Raw genomic sequence first — 27930 nt, 5'->3', positions numbered from 1 at the left:
GAAATTCCTTCACTCAAGCTACCTCCCCCCAATAACCCTCCACACATAGACAGCTCTCTTGTACTCAGCACAGAAATCATTGTTTTAAAAATACACATGAATTAAGATTATAAACAGCACGACTAATAAAATAAAATCAAATCCCACAATTATCAATAAACACTTCAATAATTTGGCACTTAATCCACCTGTTTCGGTCTATAAACTATCTACAACGTGCAGCCAACTCCGCTATACGGTTCTCTCTCCCGCTCCGTAACCTAGCAACCCCAGTGCGAACTTTTGGAACAGTCCATTTCTGATGAAACGATAGGGGTGTTTGGGAAAGTCCATGTAGTAGGCATTTAGTTTCTACAGTTGATGATGATTTCTGGTTCCCAGAATGCTTTGCATGAGGCTGTTATTGTATAGTTTTATTCTGTAAAGATAAAGACTTGTTAATATTTAAAATTTATTTAACTTTGAACAAACTCTTGCCAGTAAATAACATAAATGTAAATCTACGGTAAATTACCGGCAACCCAGCTGCAATAACATTGACATTTTTACGGACTTTTTTTACAGTGAGAGGCAACCAACTTTCTTGCTGAATTGACAACCTGCACATGAGCCACAAAACAAAACATATCTTTTGAAACAACAACGGCAAAAACTGTCTGGATCAGGAAAGAGCAAAAACTCAAATTAACATCGGTAACTGTAGTCGGGTTTCCCCATGCTGCCTTGCGTGCAAATTTATTCACATGGCAAGTCTAGCATGAAAACTATGGACCATTTCCCCCATGAAATAGGGAACCAATCACAGAACGGGGAGGGGGCAGCACGACACACCGAAGCAGTTTTGTTTATTCAACACGGCAGCAGTTGTCAAGTTACTTTTTGATGCGGCCTTAGATAGTGTTCTAAGTAGTTTTGAAGTTTATTTTAAAAAGCCTCAAATACGAGAAAATGAGCATGTGGTTCCCAGACCATGTCTCATTCTATATTAGCCAGGCTAGGTAACTTTACTGCTTTTCCACAAGATGGGAAACAGCTGCGGGAGGCAAGGGTCAAAAAGTGTTGTTGCAGTGTTGGAAAGGTGATATGTAATTGCTTGTACACTAATTTCGAGTCAGGTTAAGTATTGAATCTAGTTAATATTGTTGTGTTATTATCTTCTATTTACCTGATATTTAAGAACTTAACAGAGTGGCAGACAGTTATCTTTGTACAGTAAAATGCCTGAAGTTATTTGTAATATTGTTTAAAAGAGATAATTTATTATTGTATTTGGTTTCTGTTTATTGTAACGTTAGACCAAACAAATAAATACCGGCAAATGCTCATGCATGCAGAAGTTAATAATGTGTGTTGCCATTGCCTTGCTATTGCATGTTTCTGTGACAAGATTAACGTGATACATAAATAAGAGGTAAATGTAAGACGTGAACTTAAGCACAACTGTTCTGTGCACAAGGTCTTTTTACATCTGATTGAGAAAACACTACGATTTACGCATTTACATGCATATTTTTCTCCTGATGATCGGATCAAAGATCGGACTACACCACATCTTTTAATACGATCAAAATTTGCATCCGATCGGCCTGAATGGTATTGATTAAGGTGTTTACATGAATGCTTTTTAGTATGATTGAGCCATCAATGAGATTACAAACGGATTATTTGGTTGCATGTAAATGTTGCTTTTGTAGTTCGTGTACCTTTAAGAATTAGCTTAAAAATATTTATGTTTTCAAAATTACAAGCAAACTACTACATCAACACAACCGAAAACGTGCTATATCTAATTCTGATTTCAAACAGTTGTTTATGTTGTTATTCACTTTGGAAAGGCTTCTCACTAGTGAATGAGACATGAAATGTGAAAGTCTGGTCTGTTCATGTGTTTTGGAGGAAGCGTGACTATGGATGGCAATCTGAATGGAGGGTGGATCGTGATTTTAGTGCTAGTAGGTTAAAGTTAGTTTTTTTTTTAAATCAGATACCCACCTATTTTTAGTCATAAGCTTTATTTATAGGACCTAAATGTATAGTCAGGTTAACTTATTCTCCCTTATACATGGCTATATACAAATACAGTAGCAAAACTGTCTCTTTTCTATCATTCCTGGTAGGTTGTTATTTTCTAATTTTTATCACATTACTTACGTTTTAAGATGATATGTTTTTTTTAAGGAATTAAAGAAATTATTTTAAACTATTCCCTCTTGAATATGCAAATGAAATGTGCAGTTGAAGTTTAAAACCTTTATTTTCATAAACCTGTACAATGACTTTCTTCCTTTTTTATTACCACATTACATTCAACTGTGATCGTCACAATAATGAAGTAGAATGAAAGCTGTTATACAATATATGGTTTCTGTGCAGTGTGCAGTAAAAATGTGACAAGCTTATCAAGTATGCAACGTATATTCAAAATATATTGGTGTTCCTCTCAGCAGTCTTTACTCCTCTCTACAAGCTCTTGCAGTTCATTTCTATTGTGCTACCATATCACACATCTGTTCAAGATGCTCTCAATGCAATAACAGGTCCTTTAACTTTCCTAGAAAGAATGAAAGACTGACAAAATACTGAATAATTAAGTAAACTTTCATTTACCAGCCCAGAGAAAAGGCCTATAGTAGAAGTCAGGAGATGTCTACTGATTAATCTGAACAGTTTCTTTCTCAGTGTGTTTCTATACCAACCAAAGTTAATGAACAATAAATGACATTGTGGTCTCATGACTTTAAAAACCAATTAGAAAAATCACATAGCACACAATATAAAATTAATGAGTTCTTAAAAGAGATAAATGTGAAATAAAAATGATAAATGTGTTAATTCATGTTCTTTTTCATATTTTATTAACACTATTGTAGTTCTGAACAGTTTTTTTGCTCCTGGACACATACAGTTTTTAACCGCTTGGCACCTAAACCGCTAATTTTAAGGCACTGACATCATGTCAGGTCATCACGTGAGCCGCAGACGCTGCTAGACGCTGATAGTTTAAGATGTTCGGTCAGACGTTTAATTAGTTCAAAGGAAGATATTTTGTAGTGGTTTTAATGGTAAAAGCTAATGGAAACCATTAGGAATTTCTGTAAAGGTTTTATTGTTTTTTTTTTCAGAAGGGAAGTGACTTGACAGAGCAAACGTCTTGTCACACTTAAGGGTTTTTCACCTGTATGGAATCTCTTGTGCTTAGAGGTCACATAATTTACTTATCTGTCTGTATAGCGCTGTTTTCACTGTCTTCAAAACAGGCTGATTAGCTTGCCGTTAGCTTAGCTGGCGACTGACATATTCCTGTGGGCGGGGTTTAGTCAAAAACTGTTCTATTGTAGTCATTAAAACAGGAAGTAGAGGTCTGTAGTCCAAACCGGCCGTTCGCTGTAAGCTTTGAAAGGCGAATTCTGTTAAAGAAAATATATCGCCTGGCAGTAAGCTTTATCATTTTATTTTACAAGTATTATTTATGCTGTTATAGCAACATTACACACTAACTAGGGTTTAAAAAATAGGATTAGGAAAACGTGACCTTTCAATCTTGCAATCACAGACCTTGTAGCTAAAACTGGTACTGCAATCACACAACTAGTGGCCAATACGCAAAATGACAACATAAACATCAGTTAAGGACTGCAACTCCACTTTTTACATGACAATATCCTTGCCAGGCCACTGATGTCAGTGATATAAATATTTGAAATGAAAATTAATTCTTAATGTCTAGTGACATATCAGGGCCATTTTATGATTCATTTATATAAATTTCTTACATACTGTTCCTTTATGGTTTCTCTCCAGTATGAAGTCTCTGATGAGATTTTAAGTGATCTGACTTAGAAAAAGTCTTGTCACAATGAGAGCATTTGTAAGGTTTTTCACCTGTATGAAGTCTCTTGTGATTTAGTAATGTAGCCCGTTGTCCAAAACTCTTTCCACACACACTACAGTAATAAGGTTTCTCTCCAGTATGAACTCTTTCGTGGTTTTTTAAGTTACTTGAACAAGCAAACGTCTTGCCACACTGAGAACATTTGAAAGGTTTTTCACCTGTGTGAAGTCTCTGGTGCCTTAGTAATGTATGCTTTACACTAAAACTCTTCTCACAGTGAGGACACTCGTAAGGTTTTTCACCTGTGTGAACTCTCTGATGAATATCAAGATTTTGTTTGGTTCTGAAGCATTTTCCACATTCAGTGCAGTTGAAAGGCTTTTCATCACTGTGTATCCTCATGTGAATATTTAGTTTATAGGAACAGACAAAAATCCTCCCACACTGCTCACAATGAAACTGCTGCTGCTGCTTCTTCTTCTTCTTCTTCTTCTCTCTGTGGTCTTCTGTATGAAGTTTCTTCTCTTGTAAGGTAGTAAAGCTGATCTCAGATCTGGTGAAGAGTTTCTGTTCTGTGTGTTTTCTCTCATGTCTCTCTAAATGTCTCTGTGAGCTGAATGTCTTTCCACAGGTGATGCAGGAAAGAGTTTGTGCTGTCAGTCGCTCTTTTGATGTTGAGGACGTTATTTCGATATCCAGACATGAATCACTCTTCACATCTGAAAGAAACATGAAACAAATAAATTGTCTTTTCAATCTTATTTACACAAAGAAGGATGAAGAATTGAGATTCTGTATATTTTTCTAGATTCACACATAAGACAGAAGACGGATGTCATTGTCATTGTTAGTGATGGGATATTTAAGGCAAGGGTCCGGAGCGTGTGTTGCGAATAAATTGATATGGGGGTGAGCGATATGACGACATCGTGAATGATTAAAATGTCTCCGTGATCCACTTTCTCGGAAACATCATTGTATCCGTGCCTACATCAAGTACGTGACAAGGGGGCTCGCTACACGAAGGCGAGGTGTACCTTTTCCCCGCGTTTGGCACACCTGTCCGCGGAGCTTTCAAAGTATTATTGACCGTGTTCCGACACGCAATACAAATTATTGTTTAAATTATTCAGGACATCACTGATGTGCAACATTTACAGTAAATAAAAAAATTAGGATAAGTGAAGAAAAGTAGCCAATCCACCATTGCAAACAAAGTTTAGAACAAACAAAAAAACAGGAATCAAACATTAGGGTGACGAAAATGCTCCACAGCTTTTTGTTCTTGGAAGAATTAAAAATTAAAGAAGAGAAAACGACAGTGAGTGCGTTTACATGCACAGTCTTACACCAATTATGCAGTTGTCACTGTCCAGTTGTCTGGACATGATTGTATCGTGATGCGTATTGTATCGGAAGGCCCTTGCCAATACCCAGCCCAAGCGTAGATCACGTTATCAGTTTATTATATTTATGATCAAATTATTATTTTAGGGTGAACTAACCCTTTAAACCTACATAACTGTTGCTCAATAAGCATTAAAGATATCCTAAACTCAGTGAGTTTGTGACTGAAAACCCAAAATAGGTGCTCCCAGTTAAACATGTTAAAAACACAACAATAATTAAGGAGACATACCTGATGTAATAAAGTCATCATCTTCATCAGGGCGATCTTCCTCTTCTGTGGGTTCAATTTTGATTTCTGTGGGTTCAGTTTTGATTTCTGTGGGTTCAGTTTTGATTTCTGTGGGTTTAGTTTTGATTTCTGTTGGTTCAGTTTTAATCTTCATCATGAGGTTCGTGCAGTCGATGAGTTTAACTGAACACATCTTCAGTTTGGTCTGCAGGATCTGCTGCTGTTCTCCAGCGTTACAGACAGAATCCAGAGACTCTGTGGAGGTTTGATCCTCCTGTAAGCTCTGTTTACTGTCACACACTGTAGTGTCATGAGTGTCTGTGAGCTTTGACTCAGTATAACAGAGTAAAGTCAGACTGAGATCGGAGTCCTGTGTGTGTCTGGATTTCTCTTCAGAGAGTTTAGAGTCCAGCAGTGTCTGTGGTGTGCGGCTCTGATCTCTGCTCATCCACACTGAATCCAGACTCCCATCATCAGTCACATACACTGAAGATTCACAACAATCCACATCCTGACAACACAACACACACAGACAGTAAGATTAGAAATTATCTGATGTTGTGTGATTTAGATAAATGATGTTTAAGCTGTACAAACCTCACGATTAATTGCTAAATCTCCTCTTGACCTCAGCTTTGTCTCCAGTAACGCCACCTCTTTCTTCAGCTGAGAGATTTCTGTGATGAAATCATCAATATATCCAGCATGAACAGATCAGTTCATACTGATTTACAGCACATCTCATCATCAACGTCTCAACACTAAAATGCACAGACAAGACTCTGTTTAAACTCAATGAAACACGCAAGAGAGAAAAACACTGATGATACACAAACACATCACGCGCGCTCTTTGTTTCTTTCTTTAGTGAGTTTATTTGCGGACTAAAGAGCTGCAGCGCCTCCTGCTGTACTGGAGACAGAAGACGCTCACTGCTTTACAAGTATGAGGAGGCTGCAGATCTGGAGGCAGATTTCGGCTCTGTTGTTTCTGGTGTGTCAGTAGGATGTACAGTGAGTGAGAGTGTACACAATATAAGATAAACAGTGTAATGGGTCCGTGTACGTTTTGATAGTTTGTTTTTTCGTTTAAACCAAAAAACGAAATAACGAGAAACCACATGTTTTTCGTTTGTCGTTTCAAACAAAAAAACAAAAACCGGTAAAAAGAGAGCCGTTCTTCCGCTTTTGGTTTCTGAATCCAAAAACGAAAAACGACTAAACCAAATTCAAATAACAGTCCGATTTTGGTTTTTGGAAATTCCTTTTTTCATTTTTCCGTTTGAAGATCTACATTAAAAGAAAGACAGGTTGGTCACGTGACCCGGAAGTTATATTAAATACGGCCTATCAAAATAATAGCCAAGGTTTTAATTAGAACGGTCATAATGCACACCAGAGTAACGTTAGAAGAAAAAAAATCAATAAATAAATAGGCTTATATAAACCTGGACCGAAAGAAATATGTTAGCAACAGTTTATTTAATATCGTGCCTACATCCACGTACACATCGTCACGTTTAATGAGCGCATTGTTTGGTTCAATACAGTACTAAGAACTTATTGTGTGTGCAGAGTTGTTACTGTTAGCGCTATATTATGTAATTAAATTAATATTTAATGTTGTTTCCACCGTATGGACCAAACTGTTACCCCTTTCTACCAGCAGGTGGCAGTATTTAAACGACTGACTGTATTGTGCCTTTGGTAACTGTTTTAAATCAAGATTACTGATACAGATGTATTTATTGATGTTCATTTCATTTTTTTATATTATTTGCAACCTAGTTATCATCATCGTCTGCATGCCCTTCTGTTTTAACCTGATTCTAACACTATCATCTCCCTGCTGAAAAAAAACTGCATAGACCAGCATAATTCCCATGCTGGTTTAGCTGGTGGTCTCCAGCTAACATCAGAAATGTCCTAATGTAGGCCATTTAGTCAAAACAATGATTTACCAGTGTGCTATATACTGTGTGAATCTTTCTTATCTATACACATTCCAGTGTGTATAACATACAACACTCCCATTGTGTCACGCAAGTGTAGATAATCCATACAAGTTTTAAACATTTATTCAACATATATAGCACAGACATGCTTTCAAAGACATTGCATGTGCAATCTATGGTTGCAGAACATTTACAGTTAAGCCCTAAAGTTAGAACATTTTACAAGGTCCTAAAAAGAAAGTCCAAAAACATAATTGCATTACTAAAAACAAGCTGTCCATGCCGAGTAAAGCAGCAATAATTGCAACAAAACGTTTCCAGTAACTTTTGAGCAATCCTGCTTATTGGCTTGGATGAATATTTGCCCATTGCTCTGTACAGAACAGCACCAATATTGGCGGGTTTCCTCACATGAGCTGCTTGCTTCCTCATCCTTCCCCAACATTTCAATAATTTTAAGGTCAGAACTTTTGACTTGGTATTTCCAAAACATTCACTTTATTCTTCTTTAAAGTAGGTGGGTAGATTTATTTTGTCACAATGTAACAGGTTATATAATATAAAGTATTAATTGAGTTTGTAACTTGCTTTTGCTATAGCAGACAATATACATTAATATAGAAGCAATTATAATAAACAGAAATAAATTATAATCAGTGGAGGAGTGCTAAGGATGAACTAGAGTTTACCAGTCCGATTACTTGGGGGGGGGAGCTGCTCTACAGTCTGGCAGCAGAAACTTCTATTGTTTCCAGAAGGCAGCTGGGTGAACAGGTTGTGGCTGGGCGGGTACTGTCCTTTAGTATCCTTTGGGGTCTGCGTAAAATTAACCATGGTAAAACAGTAGTGAAAAAAGTAGTAAAAAAACTGTTAAATCATAGTTAGTGTAGTAATCATGGTTTTGATTATAGTAATCAATACACCAAAAAAAATAAACATATGGTTGATTTTTGTAAGGCACCGCACCCCACAACATCACTGATGCTCGGGAGATGGGTACCAATGATCTTCTGAGCAGTTTTAATTTCCCTGAGTAGAGTAGGAGGGGTGAGAATATGGGGGGGGGGGGGGGTGTTGTATAGACAATGATGTGAAATTGAAAACGGGGATGTATCATCGCCAACCTCTTCTGCATGGTTTGCTGTCTTCTCTGGTCCTGTAGACCAGTGGTTCTCAATGTTATTCCTGGATCCCACTGCTCTGCACATTTTGTATGTCTCCCTTATTTAACACACATGATTCAAATCATAAACTCATTAGCAGAGATCTCCATGAACTGTATATAGAAGCAATTATACTAAACAGAATTATAAGCCTTAGGACTTCACGGTAAATGTTCTGCAATCATATATTGCACATGCAATGTCTTTGAAAGCATGTCTGTGCTATTATGTTGAATAAATGTTTAAGACCTTTATGGCTTATCTTCACTTGCGTGACACAATGGGAGTGTTGTATGTTATACACACTGGAATGTGTATAGAGAAGAAAGATTCACACAGTATATAGCACACTGGTAAATCATTGTTTTGACTAAATGGCCTACATTAGGACATTTCTGATTTCAACATACCAGCATGGAGATGATAGCTGTGTTAGAATCAGGTTAAAACAGAAGGGCATCTAGACGATGATGATAACTAGGTTGCAAATAAAATAAAAAATGAAATGAACATCAATAAATACATCTGTAGTAATCTTGATTTAAAACAGTTGCCAAAGGCACAATACAGTCAGTCGTTTAAATACTGCCACCTGCTGGTAGAAAGGGGTAACAGTTTGGTCCATACGGTGGAAACAACATTAAATATTAATTTAATTACATAATATAGCGCTAACAGTAACAACTCTGCACACACAATAAGTTCTTAGTACTGTATTGAACCAAACAATGCGCTCATTAAACGTGACGATGTGTACGTGGATGTAGGCACGATATTAAATAAACTGTTGCTAACATATTTCTTTCGGTCCAGGTTTATATAAGCCTATTTATTTATTGATTTTTTTTCTTCTAACGTTACTCTGGTGTGCATTATGACCGTTCTAATTAAAACCTTGGCTATTATTTTGATAGGCCGTATTTAATATAACTTCCGGGTCACGTGACCAACCTGTCTTTCTTTTAATGTAGATCTTCAAACGGAGAAATGAAAAAAGGAATTTCCAAAAACCAAAATCGGACTGTTATTTGAATTTGGTTTAGTCGTTTTTCGTTTTTGGATTCAGAAACCAAAAGCGGAAGAACGGCTCTCTTTTTACCGGTTTTTGTTTTTTTGTTTGAAACGACAAACGAAAAACATGTGGTTTCTCGTTATTTCGTTTTTTGGTTTAAACGAAAAAACAAACTATCAAAACGTACACGGACCGTAATGATCTGCACCAAATATTAAAATATAAATCACTGTTGATTCAAACACTGCCCACAGGAGATGACTGAACTGCAACGAAATTTATTGAATGCAATTAATAACACACATCATGGTACCTCCCTTTATTAAACATGTTTTTTTTTTTTAGTAAAAGTGTAGTAACCAATGGTTTTTGTGTAGTGATTACTATCAGCAAAACCATGATTTTACTACACAAGTCAAGGTTTAACTATGATTTTTAAAATTAAATTGTGTTTTACTACAGTAACCATGTTTTTTTTCTGTAAAACCTTTTTTGTAAGGGCTATATTCAGGTTTTCATAAATTACTGTCACCTCTTTGTATCCGTGAACACATTCAGGGAGAGAGATTGTGCACATGAGACAGATGTGACAGTAAATTTAAATATAAAAACCTATGAATATAATTCAAGTGTTACTACATCCTTCTAAAGGAATTACTAGTTGGTAACTATGATCTTTACTATAGAATATTGATCCTATTGAAGAAATTAGTTTAGAATGATGTAGTAACACTTGATGATTATCATTTGACATGATTATCACTTTAAAATACTGATTTTAATTAATAAAATTATTATTTAAAAAACATGTTTGGCAGACTGTATAATGCACTGTTTAATATTCCGGTAATAACCACCTTAGAGGGCAAATAACCCAATTAATGACCAGAGACCAGGAGGACACATCATACATCATCAGCGTGTTCACGTCCACTCTGTAAACAGAGCAACCAACTTTCCTGCTGAATTGACAACCTGCACATGAGCCACAAAACGAAACATATCTATTGAAACAACAACGGCAAAAACTGTCTGGATCAGGAAAGAGCAAAAACCCAAATTAACATTGGTAACTGTAGTCGGGTTTCCCCATGCTGCCTTGCGTGCAAATTTATTCACATGGCAAGTCTAGCATGGAAACCATTTCCCCCCCTGAAATAGGGAACCAATCGACGTCTATGCGACGTCTATGCGACACACCGAAGCAGTTTTGTTTATCCAACACGGCAGCAGACATGTCAAGTTACTTTTCGATGCGGCCTTAGATAGTGTTCTAAGTAGTTTTGAAGTTTATTTTTAAAAAGCCTCAAATACGAGAAAATGAGCATGTGGTTCCCAGACCACGTCTCATTCTCTATGAGACTGGTCTGGTGTTAGCCAGGCTAGGTAACTTTACTGCTTTTTATATATATAGAATAGTATAGTATGATTTTAAAGTATGATTTTATTCAGATGGATTCAGATATTCTATTTTGATTAAACATTGGCTATGTTTACATGCACAAATTTTTTTCAATCCGATTAAATTTAATCTGATTAAAGGTTACGCCAATACAGTTTACATGCACCCTAGCATTGCAATCTGATTAAAATGTTTGTTTACATGTACAGTCTATTTAATCCGATCCGAACATCTGCACAAGAGCACAACCAGGGTTACCAGTTCGCATATCAAAATCATCCCAATGTTTTTGTCCCAACAGTTTAAACAGTAGCCCAAATCTAAACTCAAAAAAAGCAGAGGAATTTGCAACGTCATGCCGCAGACAACATCTCTCATCGAGTTCACGCTTTGTGTCTAAATAAAAGTCAAAGTGGAGTTGGATAAAGTTGTTCTTAAAGGTGCAGTGTGTAAATTTTAGCGGCATCTATTGGTGAGGTTGTGAATTGCAACCAACGGCTCAGTCCACTGCTCACCCCTCGCTTTTGAAACACATAGAGAAGCTATGATAGCCGCCACGGGACAAACATGTCATCGTCGGAGACAACTTAGTAAAAAAAATTTGTCCGTTAAGGGCTTCTGTAGAAACATGGCGGCCCAAAATGGCGACTTCCATGTAAGGGGACCCTCCGTGTATGTAGATAAAAACGTCTCATTCTAAGGTAATAAACACATAAGGGTTCATTATGAAAGGTCTTTATAAACCCCTGATAATATTGTATTGAATATTATTTTGCATTTCTTTTAAGAGATCCTTTAAAAATTACACACTGCACCTTTAAGATGTTTTCAGATATAGGTAATGAAAACAATTATTTTAATGCACAACGCTATTTATTGCTTTATAGCCTAAGTACACATATGAAGGCTGTGTAGATTGTAATGTTACAGCCCGTGACCCCATTACCTTAATAATGTGTGTTGCCATTGCCTTGCTATTGCATGTTTCTGTGACAAGATTAACGTGATACATAAATAAGAGGTAAATATAAGACATGAACTTAAGCACAACTGTTCTGCGAACAAGGTCTTTTTACATCTGATTGAGAAAACACTACGATTCACGCATTTACATGCATATTTTTTCTCCTGATGATCGGATCAAAGATCGGACTACACCACATCTTTTAATATGATCAAAGTTTGCATCCAATCGGCCTGAATCGTATTGATTAAGGTGTTTACATGAATGCTTTTTAGTATGATTGAGCCATCGAGATTACAAACAGATTATTTGGTTGCATGTAAATGTTGCTTTTGTAGTTTGTGTACCTTTAAGAATTAGCGTAAAAATATTTATGTTTTCAAAATTACAAGCAAAACTACTACGTCTACACAACGTGCTGTATCTAATTCTGATTTCAAACAGTTGTTTATGTTGTTATTCACTTTGGAAAGGCTTCTCACTGGTGAATGAGACATGAAATGTGAACGTCTGGTCTGTTCATGTGTTTTGGAGGAAGCGTGACTATGGATGGCAATCTGAATGGAGGGTGGATCGTGATTTTAGTGCTAGTAGGTTAAAGTTAGTTTTTTTTTAAATCAGATACCCACCTATTTTTAGTCATAAGCTTTATTTATAGGACCTAAATGTATAGTCAGGTTAACGTATTCTCCCTTATACATGGCTATATACAAATACAGTAGCAAAACTTTTTTCAATCACATTAATTACGTTTTAAGATTATATGTTTTTTTAAGGAATTAAAAAATTATTTTAAACTATTCCCTCTTGAGTATGCAAATGAAACGTGCAGTTGAAGTTTACAACCTTTATTTTCATATACCTGTACAATAACTTTCTTCCTTTTTTATTACCACATTACATTCAACTGTGATCGTCACAATAATGAAGTAGAATGAAAGCTGTTATACAATATATGGTTTCTGTGCAGTAAAAATGTGACAAGCTTGTCAAGTATGCAACGTATATTCAAAATATATTGGTGTTCCTCTCAGCAGTCTTTACTCCTCTCTACAAGCTCTTGCAGTTCATTTCTATTGTGCTACCATATCACACATCTGTTCAAGATGCTCTCAATGCAATAACAAGTCCTTTAACTTTCCTAGAAAGAATGAAAGACTGACAAAATACTAAATAATTAAGTAAACTTTCATTTACCAGCCCAGAGAAAAGGCCTATACTGAAGTAAATGAGAGTCAAGTAAAGAAATTACTATTAGAATGTAAAGAAAAACCATCGGGTGTAGATAATATTGACTCAAAGTTGCTGAAACAAGTGGCAAATGTAATTGCAGTATTTTGAACTTGAGTTTACAGAAGAGTATTTATCCGCAATCTTGGAAAACAGCAAAGATTGTACCATTACCAAAAAGTACAGCTGTACCTTTTTGTGGTCTTAACTGTAGACCAATTAGTCTGTTACCAACCTTGAGTACAGTGATGGAGAAAATAGTTTTTGAACAAATTCAGAACTATTTTTCAGATAATAACTTAAGTACTGACTTTCAGCACGCTTATAGAGTTGGTCATTCAACTGTTACAGTGATGGCTCAAATGACAGATGATTGGCTCACGGCATTAGATAATAAGATGTTGGCAGGAGCAGTGTTATTAGATTTCAGCTCAGCCTTTGATCTTATTGACCATAATCTCTTATTAAGAAAAATGAAATGTTATGGTTTTAGTCAAGCAGCATTACATTGGCTTCAAAGTTACCTAGAGAATAGGAAACAGACTGTTTTCTTTAATGGAAGTTTTTCAGATAACAAAGATGTGTGTTGTGGTATACCACAAGGAAGCTGTCTAGGTCCGCTACTGTTTTCTATGTAGACAAATGATATGCCTTTAGTGTTACAAAAAGCAAAAATATCTATGTATGCTGATGATTCAACAATTTATTATTCACAAGGTACAATTGGTGAACTTCAAAATGTTTTAGTGGAAGAATTAAAATTGGTATATGAGTGGATCATAAATAATAAGTTAGCACTAAATATTGAAAAGACAAAAAGTATTGTGTTTGGAACCAGATGTATGCTGTTGAATGAGCCTAAACTGTGTATAACTGTGAAGGATACAAATGTCGAGCAGGTACAAGAGGTTAAACTTCTTGGAGTAGAACTTGATAACAAGCTGTTGTGGTCCAAACACATCAGCACTGTTGTACGCAAGATGAGCAGAAGTCTTGTGATGGTTAAACGGTGCTCCCATTTATTGCCTTTTAATATGGTGGCAGATGTTATAAAAACACTTGTAGGCCACAATTGGACTATTGTTCTGAGATTTGGTCCTGCGCTGCTTCTTCTCATATCAAAGTGCTTCAAAGGGTTCAAAACATGGCAGCGCGATGTGCTCTTCGATGTCTGTAGAACAAATGTAAATTGGATGCACGCTATGTTAACACGGTCTCACACCCATGGCGTCAATATTTGACGACACTTGACCATGCGTCAATATGTTGACGCGGAGGGTAGGCTATACCTTTCGCGTCGTTTTTTGACGAACTGGGGACTTCAATACTATTAGGTACGCGAAATTAAACAGTTGTCGCCTGGCATTGGGGTTAGGGAAAGGTTTGGGTAGGGCTATGTTGTCCTGGTTAAAGGTAACAGAGAGATTTGAAGCCTCATTGCTTAATCTGACAAGAAATATTGTAGTATCTGAATTACCAAAGGTGCTTTATCGGGAGTTATGTTTTAGTTATAACGAGCATAATTAGGGAACCAGACATGCTATAGAGGGCAGATTCAAACTACCCAAAGTAAAAACAAATCACGGAAAAAATACTGTAAAATACAGATCCATGTATTCTTGGAACAATTTGCCAAGTGAAATTATTAATGCAAATAGTAAACATCAATTTAAAGTCTTCCTGAAAAGGCATCTTCTTTTATTCCAATAACACCTAAGAAGAAAAACACGTGTACTCTCACAATTAGACTATTGTTCTGAGATTTGGTCCTGTGATGCTGCTTCCTATATAGAAGTGCTTCAAATGGTTTCAAAATAAGAAAATGGGATTCTATTATTTATCACTAAAATTTCTACTAATCGCAATGAGTAAGCGTATCTCTCTATTATTACTTTAACATAAACTAGGTCCTGTGTGTGGATGTATGTGTGTGGGTGTGAGTATGTGTATGTGTTATAATGTGAGATTGTATGAGCTGCTGCAAGTAAATATTCCTATAGGGGGCAGTCTAGTGCTGTTCAATGTAGATGTTAAAAGCAGCAAAGAAGTACTCATTTGTATATAATGTATTCCACCTGTTATGCCTCTGTCTGCAGTGTGTGTTGTGGCTTGGAGACATTAAAGAACTTAGCATGATTCATTGGTGGTATTCCTCTTAAGTTATTACATTTTCTGGCGACGAGGATGAAAATGAAAATGATATTTTTGGATAAAAGACTGTGATTTCATACAAGTTGGAGCTTAAAGAAGAAGATGGCCAACCTGGTAGGAACAGTCGCTCCTTTTGATTGTCAATCTCAATCTTGGGAAGAATACTGTGAAATTTTGCAACATTTCTTTGAGGCAAATGAGATTACACAGGCAGCAAAGCAAAAAGCTATATTATTAAGTTCTGTTGGAAGTCAAACATACAGTTTACTAAGGAATTTACTAAGCCCAGTGAAACCAGGAGAAAAAACATTTCAAGAACTAGTGGAATTGTTAAAAGAACATTTCAATCCGAAGCCTAGTGAAATTGTGCAACGATTTAAATTTAATTCAAGATTCAGAGAAGAAGGAGAAACTGTGTTGGATTATGTGGCAGTGCTGAGGAAATTAGCACATGACTGTAATTATGGAGACAAATTAACTGAAATGCTTCGTGATAGACTGGTATGTGGCATAAATGAGGATCGTATCCAACGCAGACTATTGTCAGAAGCGGATTTAACTTTTGAAAAAGCATTAAAGATAGCTCAAGCTATGGAGACAGCAAATAAAGATGTTAAGGATTTGCAAGCCCAACGCTTAGAAATGTCTGTAGCTATGAGAATGAATAAAGTTTCATTAAAACAAGGAGAAGGTCTTGTGAGATCATGTTATAGATGTGGAAATTTACAACACCTAGCAAATGAATGCAAGTTTGCTTCTGAAAAATGTCACAAGTGTGGTAAACAAGGACACATAAGAAGAGTATGTCGATCTAAAAGTTCACAAGAAGAAAGTAAATCACAGGTGGTAAGGAAACAGAAGATGGTAATGTCCAGGGGAGACCAGAGAACACATTATGTCACTAGAGATGAAAACAGTGCATCTGATGAAGAAGAGGTTTTTACAATTCACAATTTGGAGGAGATAGAGATCAAAAAAGTACCTCCTGTTATGACTGTGTTAAACATTAATGGTTCAGAGACAGAGTTTGAAGTAGATACAGGCTGTGGAGTAACTGTAATGAATCAGTCAAATTTTTTCAAGTTGTGGGTTAAAGATCAAATTCCGCAATTGGAACCCAGCATGGTGAAATTGAAAACGTAAACTGGCCAAGCTTTAACAGTACTAGGATGTGCAAAAGTGGAAGTTAAACACCAAACACATGTGAAGAAATTACCAGTAGTGGTAGTACCAGGAACAGGACCAAATCTTTTGGGAAGAGGATGGATTAAAGAATTGGGCATGAGATGGGAGACTATACATACAATCCAAGCAGGAGACAACTCAGCCTTGTGTAAAGTACTGGATCAATATGCAGAAGTGTTCAAAGAGGAACTAGGTGAATTAAAAGGTCCACCAGCAAAGATTTATGTTGACAATGAAGCTGTACCAAGATTTTTTAAAGCCAGACCCGTTCCATATGCAATGAAGGCAAAAGTTGAAGCTGAATTAGAGCGGCTCTTACGTTAAAACATCATAGAGCCAGTGAAACACTCTGAATGGGCTGCGCCAGTGGTACCTGTTTTAAAACCAGATAACACAGTGAGACTTTGTGGTGACTACAAGTTAACAGTAAACCGTGTTTCAAAGCTTGAACAGTATCGCATCCTCGTCGCCAGAAAATGTAATAACTTAAGAGGAATACCACCAATGAATCATGCTAAGTTCTTTAATGTCTCCAAGCCACAACACACACTGCAGACAGAGGCATAACAGGTGGAATACATTGTATACAAATGAGTACTTCTTTGCTGCTTTTAACATCTACATTGAACAGCACTAGACTGCCCCCTATAGGAATATTTACTGAACTGAACTGAAGTAACTGATTTTTTTTAAACTATGGAACCTATCTTTATTTGGGTAACTGTAATGGTTAATATTATGGTTATACATAACAGTAATTGATAGCTAATGTAAATTCTGGTTGTCTTACTGTTGTATTTCTTGTAAATAGGTAATTAACTATTGTGGTAATATGCTTACTGGGTTGTGTAGTTGGGAATAATTTAAATTGGTTATTATGGGGAGGAATTATTGTAAACTTAAGGGGAAGGGTATGTTATAATGTGAGATTGTATGAGCTGCTGCAAGTAAATATTCCTATAGGGGGCAGTCTAGTGCTGTTCAATGTAGATGTTAAAAGCAGCAAAGAAGTACTCATTTGTATAAAATGTATTCCACCTGTTATGCCTCTGTCTGCAGTGTGTGTTGTGGCTTGGAGACATTAAAGAACTTAGCATGATTCATTGGTGGTATTCCTCTTAAGTTATTACAGTATGTATTTATGTGCTGTTTTTATTGATGTTATGAATTTTTGTTTGTATTATGGTTATTTTTTGTCATATTATTCATGTAAATGTTTTGTAGTGAAGTATCGACTCCAGGAAGAATAGCTGTGTTTTCACAGCTAATGTAGATCGGAATAAATACAAATACAAATGTGTTAATTCATGTTGTTTTTCATATTTTATTAACACTATTATGAACAGTTTGTTTGCTCCCGGACACATACACACACACACTTTTTAACAGCTTGGCACCTAAAACGCTAATTTTAAGGCACTGACATCATGTCAGGGCCCGGTTGCATAAAGCACCTTAAGTTTTTTCCTTAAGTGTGACACTTAAGGGGTAAATTCCCCTTAACTTCTGTAAGATAATAATTAAAGAATTTTGCATATAATCCCTTAAACGGTTCTCTTAGGTAAGGGTAATCTTTAAGTGTTTCAAGACAGTGACCCCGGTTTGTTGTTATAAAATACTATCGTTGCCATGGAGACACAACAGAAAAAACTTAAGGGGTTTTCTGCAACACCCTTAAGTTAAAAGGAAACAACTTAAGGGAAAATTACACTTAAGGTGCTTTATGCAACCGGGCCCAGGTCATCATGTGAGCCGCAGACGCTGATAGTTTAAGATGTTCGGTCAGACGTTTAATTAGCCAAAAGGAAGATATTTTGTAGTGGTTTTGATGGCAAAAGCTAATGGTTCCTTTTGGTATTTTAATGGAAACCATTAGGAATTTCTGTAAAGGTTTTATTGTTTTTTTTTCAGGAGGGAAGTGACTTGACAGAGCAAACGTCTTGTCGGGTTTTTCACCTGTATGGAATCTCTTGTGCTTAGAGGTCACATAATTTACTTATCTCTACAGCGCTGTTTTCACTGTCCTCAAAACGGGCTGATTAGCTTGCCGTTAGCTTAGCTGGCGACTGACATATTCCTGTGGGCGGGGTTTAGTCAAAAACTGTTCTATACGCACAACCGGCGCAACGTCATAGAATGTCTCTGAACAGGTTCACGCCCACTTTTGGGGGGAATCAGACTAGACCTTCCATTGGCTTCCATTCAAAATAGCGGAACAAAGCAACCTTCGTACACAGCCGGCAGGCGTAAATAACTTATGAAATCACTCAGATTAAACATGTTGAGTAATTATCTGTCCACCCTGCCTGCCATAGAGCGCGAACGATACATTAACATATTTAATTTGGTCAATATAAAAACATGTCTCTTTCATTCTCCCAGCATCAAATTTGTGTAACAACGCTCCCTATTGGCCAGAGGTGTCTTACCCGGACAGACCTCTTCGAGTCAACAGGGAAGCAAGTTTACAGTCAAGTTCCCGGATGTGCCGGTAGTCCGTATTGAAGTCATTAAAACAGGAAGTAGAGGTCTGTAGTCCAAACCGGTGTTGTGTCGAAGTCTGTTCCCCCTATGTTCCCCCTATTTTTCCCTTCAGTGTAGTGTTTTTATGGCGTTTTTATCACGTTATAGGTTTTATTATTTATATATTTAAAGTTTTAATGGCTACTGAGATGTATATGTGTGCATTTCTGTAACGTATCTGTATTGTTCTTAATGGTAAGTCAATTATTTTTACAGTATGAATCATATTATATGTATAATATTTATTTAATTATGTATGCAAACATTACATTTTTAAAACAACCAGTAAAGGGGAAAAAAAGAAAAAGACAGGCTATATTTTAAAAGAAATACCCTAATAGAAAACTGTCAAATGTATGGAATATTTAATAAATTGTATTATAAAATACATGATATTATGCCTTTTTAGTATAACCAATTCAAATCTTTAATCTTTCTAAATGTAACGTGATGAAAACGCTATAAAAGCACTACACTAAAGGGAAACATAGGGGGAACTGAGTTCGACACAACACCGGCCGTTCGCTGTAAGCTTTGAAAGGTGAATTCTGTTAAAGAAAATATATTGCCTGGCAGTGAGCTTTATCATTTTATTTTACAAGTATTATTTATGCTATTATAGCAACATTACACACTAACTAGGGAGGATTAGGAAAACGTGACCTTTAAGTTAGTTTCACTGTTGACTAAAAATCTTCCCACAAACATTACAGTGTTAAGGTTTTTCTCCAGTATGAACGCTCTGATGAGATTTTAAATGACCGGACTGAGAAAAAGTCTTATCACACTGAGAGCATTTGTAAGGTTTTTCACCTGTATGAATTCTCTTGTGATTTAGTAATGTAGCCCATTGTCCAAAACTCTTTCCACAGAGACTACAGTGATAAGGTTTCTCTCCAGAATGAACTCTCTGATGGTATCTTAAGTTACTTGAACAAATAAATGTCTTGTCACACTGAGAGCATTTGAAAGGTTTTTCACCTGTATGAATTCTCTTGTGATATAGTAATGTAGACCCTTGACTAAAACTCTTTCCACACACACTACAGTGATAAGGTTTCTCTCCAGAATGAACTCTTTCATGTTTTTTTAAGTTACTTGAACAAGTAAACGTCTTGTCACACTGAGAGCATTTAAAAGGTTTTTCACCTGTATGAATTATCTTGTGATTTAGTAATGTATGCTTTACACAAAAACTCTTCCCACAGACACTACAGTGATGAGGTTTCTCTCCAGTATGAACTCTCTGATGGATTATCAGATGACATTTATAACCGTAACATTCATCACAGTGTAAACACTGATAGAGTTTCTCTTCAATGTGTGTATTCTGGTGTGATTTTAAAGAACGTGAATCCCTAAAGGTTTTGTCACATTCACTGCACTGATACGGTCTCTCATTGGTGTGTAAAAGCACATGTCTCTTCAGACTATGTTTACAGCTAAATCTCTTCTCACAGTGAGGACACTCATAAGGTTTTTCTCCAGTATGAACTCTCTGATGAACTTTAAGATTGTGTTTGGTTGTGAAGTATTTTCCACATTCAGTGCAGTTGAAAGGCTTTTCATCACTGTGTCTCCTCATGTGAACATTTAGATCAGAGGAAGAGCCAAAAGTCTTCCCACACTGCTCACAGTGAAACTGCTTCTTCTTCTCTCTGTGATCTTCTGAATGAAGTTTCCTCTCTTGTAAGGTAGTAAAGCTGATCTCAGATCTGGTGAAGAGTTTCTGTTCTGTGTGTTTTCTCTCATGTCTCTCTAAATGTCTCTGTGAGCTGAATGTCTTTCCACAGGTGATGCAGGAAAGAGTTTGTGCTGTCAGTCGCTCTTTTGATGTTGAGGACGTTATTTCAATATCCAAACATGAATCACTCTTCACACCTGAAAGAAACATGAAACAAATAAATTGTCTTTTCACTCTTATTTACACAAAGAAGGATGAAGAATTGACATTCTGTATCTTTTTCTAGATTCACACATATAGACAAAAGACAGATGTCAGTCTTGTTATTACAGCTGGGTCATTGTTAGTGATGGGATATTTAAAGCGAGGGTCCGGAGCATGTGTTGCGAATAAATGGATATGGGTGAGTGATATGACGATATCGTGAATGATTAAAATGTCTCCATGATCCACTTTTTCGGAAACATCATTGTATCCGTGCCTACACGTCACGTGACAAGGGGGCGTGCTTCCCACGTTTGGTGCACGTGTCCGCGGAGCTTTCAAATTATTGACCGTGTTCCGACACGTAATACAAATTATTGTTTAAATTATTCAGGGGATTACTGATGTGCAACATTTACAGTAAATAAAAAAAATTAGGATAAGTGAAGAAAAGTAGCCAATCCACCATTGCAAACAAAGTTTAGAACAAGCAAAAAAAAACAGGAATCAAACATTAGGGTGACGAAAATGCTCCACAGCTTTTTGTTCTTGGAAGAATTAAAAATTAAAGAAGAGAAAACGACAGTGAGTGCGTTTACATGCACAGCTTAATAAACTGATAACGTGATCTACGCTACGGTATTGGCAAGGGCCTCCCGATACAATACGTATCACAATACGTGGGTCACGATACGATACAGTCATGTCCAGACTACTGGGACAGTGACAACTACAGCAGTGGCGGAGGAGGTCGTTTGACGCACACAGAGGGATTTGATGTTTTTTAAAATATCGACAGTAGACATCGAAATATCGATACATTATTGATACAGCTAACTATCACGATAGTTAGCTGTATCGATATTTTTGCACATCCCTAATCTCCACATATGAAAGATAAACGTCACACGCGGAAGCGCAAAGTAACGTATAAAAGTCTCCGCTCGACTAAAGCAGTTGGCAGAGAAACTGTTAAAATAGAAGCTCATGTTACATTTACAGGTTCTGCAGACCCGAGAAGAGATACAACAATATAGCTTTAGACAGATATATGCCGTCGGCTTTTTGATCAACTATTATGTACTATAGGTGGTGACGTCACTGCCAGCGAGAAAAACTTCTTGAATTCTTCAAGTCCCATGTAAGCACAGTTGTCTGCATAGCCAGATTATTGATTTGCATGTAAACGCATGAAAACAGTTTTCTATAATAAGCAGATTTTTGATAGTTATCCGCTTATTCTGTGCATATAAACGCACTCAGTGTTTGTGCAAATGCTGTCTATTTCCTTTGTGTAATTGTTTGTAGTGGAGTGTCCTGAAAGACTCTTCAGAGATAAAAAGAATGTAATACTACTCTATAGGTACTCCAGATTAACATCAGAAAGGCAGAAACAGTGTTTGTTACGTGAGCTTTAAAACTTTATATGACAAAAATTATATTTAAAGGAAATATTCTTACAGTTATTCAAAGATGCACAAATAATTCCATATATTATTTCCTGTTTAAGAGCACATCCTTCATTATTTTCTGGGGAATTTTGAAACTAACTGAAGTCATTTGGACAGCAAGAAGTAGGGATGCACCGATAGGATTTTTTTGGGCCGATACCGATTTAAGCAGACAACTTCTGACCGATACCGATATTAAACACTTGTATACAATACTATACAGTTGGTCTATTAGCTAGTTTATTTCTGCATCAAATTATTTTTACTGAACATGGATTGTATCTAATTAACATCCAACTGACCAACATAATAAGAGGCACAAATTAAGCTAAAACAAATATAAGACAACATGACAACCTTCAAAGGTGGTTTTTGCTATTCAGCATTTCTTTTATTAACAACATTAACTAATGTTTTTTATACATAATAATGGATTTCTTTAATAAACATAAACAATGCCAGTGCTATTGCTTTAAACAGAGTATAAATATTGCTACTTCAAAAAAGTTGGACTTCTTGCCCCACTAAAGTGCAGTCTGTTTCTTTTATTGTCCAAGACATTTGAGCCAGCTCAACAAAGGTTTTCTGTCGGTGCTTAAGTATAGTGCACACTAGGGCTGGACCAGAATGTTTGAATATTCGTTCCGTTGGTTGACATTCGATTTTCAGTTTTGAGATTCGAATATATATATATTTTACAGCGTTAATGCAGAGCTTTTGCCAAGCAGGAAGTGCGCTTCACGCTCCAGGCGGAGAGAGACCAACATCCATAGCCACCAAACGCCACCAGTAGAAGAGATCAGAAAGAGATCGCCTCGACGGAAAGCGGGCTTCCTGCTTTGGCTTTCACGCTAATAGTGTTGTAAATAACGTTCAGTTTCTTGCAAAAACTGATTGACTTGCTTCACAAGACATCAATATGTCACACGGAGTTATGGGAGATTACTTTTGTATTAGATATACATGTTTAAAGTGGCGGATCGGTTGACTTGCATGACGGAGCACTTATTTTAACCATAAAATAACGTTCCCATAACGTTGTAGGGTGGTTATTTTTAAATAACCTAAAAATAACTTATACAGAACGTTATTTTTTGGTTATTTTTTTGGAACCATAAAATAACGTTCCTATAACGTTGCAGGGTGGTTATTTTTAAAATAACCTAAAAATAACTTGTACAGAACGTTATTTTTTGGTTATTTTTTGGTTATTTTTTTGGAACCATAAAATAACGTTCCCATAACGTTGCAGGGTGGTTACTTTTAAAATAACCTAAAAATAACTTATACAGAACGTTATTTTTTGGTTATTTTTTTGGAACCGTAAAATAACGTTCCCATAACGTTGCAGGGTGGTTATTTTTAAAATAACCTAAAAATAACTTATACAGACCGTTATTTTTTGGTTATTTTTTGGAACCATAAAATAACGTTCCTATAACGTTGCAGGGTGGTTATTTTTAAAATAACCTAAAAAGAACTTATACAGAACGTTATTTTTTGGTTCTTTTTTGGTTCTTTTTTTGGAACCATAAAATAACGTTCCCATAACGTTGCAGGGTGGTTATTTTTAAATAACCTAAAAATACAGAACGTTATTTTTTGGTTATGTTTTTTTTAGGAAATGAAGTGAATGCATAATTAAACCCATTATTCCTTTAGTGTGCACGTCTAATATGCGCGTGCTTGTCTGCACGAGCTTACCGCCTTATTCACGAGTACCCGCTTTATCTTGTGCTCAGGAAAAGTCGTTAATTTAAAAAATAACGGTCCTTTCGTTTTTACCTCAGAGACTAACATTATTTTAGCGGCTCTTTTGTCTCTTTCTTGATTTAGTAACTTAAATATGTGAGAAGAAATATATAAACGAGTGATTTCCAATCGATTTGAGGAGAATTTGAGGAGAATATAATTTTAGAAACTTTTTATTGTTGTAAAAACGGATAGCCGACTAACTGTGGTAAGATCTTTTAACCTAAAGTGACTGGTTTATTTGTCATTGCGTTTTAACTTCAGAGTATATCATTCTAGCGATTTCTTTTTTGTTTCTTCATTAGTAGCTTAAATATGTAAAAACTAAAATATATTTTAATTATTTCCATGAAGAGAATATGAAGTTAGAAGCTTTTGATTATTGTAAAAACTGAGAGAGAGATGCTGATTGTTGTTACAATGGAGAGGCGGCTGCTGTAAGGTCTGTTAAACTAAAGTTCTATTTCTGTAAAGAAAACTTTCCTGGCTAACCAAAAACAAACCTTGGAAAATAACGTTATGGGAACCAAAAACTAACGTTGGGGGAACGTTTTGAGAACCAAAAACTAACGTTAGGGGAACGTTTTGGGAACCAAAAATTGTTAGCTGGGACCTTATTAAAAGTATTGCTCGTGTTTTGTTTCACTAATGCTGTTCTCGCAGCACGCGTGACAGGCACGCCGCTACATACGCACACAGATTCCTGCCTTTATTAAAGAGAAAAATATGTTCAGCCCCTCCTTCCGAAGCTTTGAATATTTGATTTGATTTCTACTAGAGCTTTGAAGCTCAAAAAATTGTATTTGGAACAGCCCTAGTGCACACCCAAACATTAAATCATTTTAATTGAACAACAGACATGCAATTCATTGACTTTATGCGGTTAATTAATAAACAATCGGTATCGGCCTTTCTCGTGCTATTTGCCGATATGCCGATGGTTTCAAATTCATCAAAAATCGGCCGATAAATATCGGTGGCCGATACATCGGTGCATCACTAGAAAGAAGCCTCCAGAACTTCATCAAAAATATCTACAAATGTGTTCTTAAGACAATCGGAGCACTTGGGGGTTTCGAACGACACAGAGGTAAGTGATTTATGATCAAATTATTATTTTATGGTGAACTAACCCTTTAAGCCTACATACCTGTTGCTCAATAAATATTAAAGATATCTTAAACTTAGTGAGTTTGTGACTGAAAACCCAAAATAGGTGCTCCCAGTTAAAAATGTTAAAAACACAACAATAATTAAGGAGACATACCTGATGAAATAAAGTCATCATCTTCATCAGGGCGATCTTCCTCTTCTGTGGGTTCAGTTTTGATTTCTGTGGGTTCAATATTGATTTCTTTAGGTTCAGTTTTGATTTCTTTAGGTTCAGTTTTGATTTCTGTGGGTTCAGTTTTGATTTCTGTGGGTTCAGTTTTGATTTCTGTGGGTTCAGTTTTGATTTCTGTGGGTTCAGTTTTAATCTTCATCATGAGGTTCGTGCAGTCGATGAGTTTAACTGAACACATCTTCAGTTTGGTCTGCAGGATCTGCTGCTGTTCTCCAGCGTTACAGACAGAATCCAGAGACTCTGTGGAGGTTTGATCCTCCTGTAAGCTCTGTTTACTGTCACACACTGTAGTGTCCTGAGGGTCTGTGAGCTTTGACTCAGTATAACAGAGTAAAGTCAGACTGAGATCGGAGTTCTGTGTGTGTCTGGATTTCTCTTCAAAGAGTTTAGAGTCCAGCATCTCTACTCATCCACACTGAATCCAGACTCCCATCATCAGTCACATACACTGAAGATTCACAACAATCCACATCCTGACAACACAACACACACAGACAGACAGAAAGATTAGAAATTATTTGATGTTGTCTGATTTAGATAAATGATGTTTAAGCTGTACAAACCTCTCGATTCATTGTTAAATCTCCTCTTGACCTCAGCTTTGTCTCCAGTAACGCCACCTCTTTCTCCAGCTGAGAGATTTCTGTGATTAAATCATCAATATATCCAGCACGGACAGATCAGTTCCTACTCATTTACAGCACATCTCATCATCAACGTCTCAACACTTAAATACACAGAGACAAGACTCTGTTTACAGTCAATGAAACACGCAAGAGAAAAACACTGAGGATACACAAACACATCACACGCGCGCTCTTTCTTCTTCTTCTGTAATTTTATGGCGGTTGGCAAACCAGCTTATGGTGCACTACCGCCACCTACTAAACTGGAGTGTGGAGCACCGATATACAAAGAAATGCTTGAGTAAAGAGAAGAAAAAAAAGAAAAAAAAAACACTAAATTATCCCATATAACCCTATTTCTTTAATAAATTTAATAATGACTCTATATCTCTTCAATTGCTCTAAATTACATTCCAAAAAGCTTTGTAAATTACAAGTTATTATGTCCAATTTTTCCATTTCCTGAAACATTGATATTCACGCGCTCTTTCTTTCTTTCTTTCGTGAGTTTATTTGCGGACTAAAGAGCTGCAGCGCCTCCTGCTGTACTGGAGACAGAAGACGCTCACTGCTTTACAAGTGAGTATGAGGAGGCTGCAGATCTGGAGGCAGATTTACGGCTCTGTTGTTTCTTCTGGTGTGTCAGTAGGGTGTAAAGTGTGTGAGAGTGTACACGATATAAGATAAACAGTGTAATGATCTGCACCAAATATTACAATATATGTATATATTCACTGTTGATTCAAACACTGCCTACACGAGACGATTGAACTGCAACAGAGTTTAGTGAACAAATACACATTATGGTACCTCCCTTTATTAAACATGGTTTTATTATGTTAAAAGTGTAGTAACCATGGTTTTTGTGTAGTGATTACTATCAGCAAAACCATGATTTTTAAAATTGTGTTTTACTACAGTAACTGTGTTTTTTGTTTTGTTTTTTTGTAGTAAAACCATGGTTAATTTTCGTTTTCTGAAACTATTCTCTCTTGAATATGAAAATGAAACGTGCAGTATAAAGCCTTATTTTCATCTGTAAATTTACCTGTACAATGACATTCTTCCTTTTTTATTACCACATCACATTCAACTGTGATCGTCATAATAATAAAGTAAAAAGAAACCCGTTATACAATATATGGTGTCTGTGCATTGAAAGTGTGACAAACTTGTCTATTTATGCAACATATACTCAAATAGTGGTGTTCCTCTCAGCAGTCTTTATTCCTCTACAAGCTCTTGCAGTTCATTTCTATTGTGCTACCACATCACGCTGTGCATCTGGACAAAATGATCTCAATGCAATAACAGGTCCTTTAACTTTCCTAGAAATTATAAAAAGAATGACAAAATACTGAATAATTATGTAAACTTTCATTTACCAGCCGAGAGAATAGGCCTATAGCAGAAGTCAGGAGACGTAATCATAGTAAAAATGAACAAAGAATTTACTGAATAATCTGAACAGTTCCTTTCTTAAATGAACAATTAATGATAGCACACAATATAAAATTAATGAGTTCTTAAAAGAGATAAATGGGACATAAAAATGATAAATGTGTTAATTCATGTTGTTTTTCATATTTTATTAACACTATTATGAACAGTTTGTTTGCTCCCGGACACATACACACATACACTTTTTAACAGCTTGGCACCTAAACTGCTAATTTTAAGGCACTGACAGTTTAAGATGTTCGGTCAGACATTTAATTAGTTCAAAGGAAGATATTTTGTAGTGGTTTTAATGGTAAAAGCTAATGGAAACCATTAGGAATTTCTGTAAAGATTTTTTTTTTCAGAAGGAAAG

At 36.2% G+C, this 27930-nt stretch overlaps 2 protein-coding genes across 7 annotated transcripts in view; both read right to left on the bottom strand.

The window, feature by feature from the left end:
* Positions 1-26190, bottom strand: part of LOC129437115 (uncharacterized) — a 135223-nt gene extending 109033 nt beyond the window's left edge. For 3 of the 6 annotated variants that reach the window (XM_073865899.1, XM_073865888.1, XM_073865890.1), the window contains exon 1: positions 26055-26145. In XM_073865899.1, coding sequence (XP_073722000.1) covers positions 26055-26066 — 12 coding nt within the window. In that variant the 5' untranslated portion in view covers positions 26067-26145. Of the gene's footprint in view, positions 1-26054 lie in introns of all 6 variants that reach the window. The other 3 variants (XM_073865894.1, XM_073865895.1, XM_073865893.1) reach the window with 2 other exon arrangements.
* Positions 19706-26178, bottom strand: LOC129437058 (uncharacterized). Its single transcript, XM_055195219.2, has 3 exons — positions 26055-26178; positions 25414-25964; positions 19706-20936 (listed from the first exon to the last, which is right to left on the bottom strand). Exons 2-3 carry the CDS (start codon positions 25889-25891, stop codon positions 19771-19773), a joined length of 1644 nt encoding a protein of 547 aa, XP_055051194.2. The 5' UTR covers positions 25892-25964; positions 26055-26178; the 3' UTR covers positions 19706-19770.
* Positions 26191-27930: the final 1740 nt, after the last annotated feature.

This window comes from Misgurnus anguillicaudatus, unplaced genomic scaffold (assembly GCF_027580225.2).
Source record: "Misgurnus anguillicaudatus unplaced genomic scaffold, ASM2758022v2 HiC_scaffold_33, whole genome shotgun sequence".
NCBI classification, from domain to species: Eukaryota; Metazoa; Chordata; class Actinopteri; order Cypriniformes; family Cobitidae; genus Misgurnus; species Misgurnus anguillicaudatus.
The sequence above is the reverse complement of the archived record's forward strand: the minus strand, read 5'-3'. Positions and strand labels throughout refer to the sequence as shown.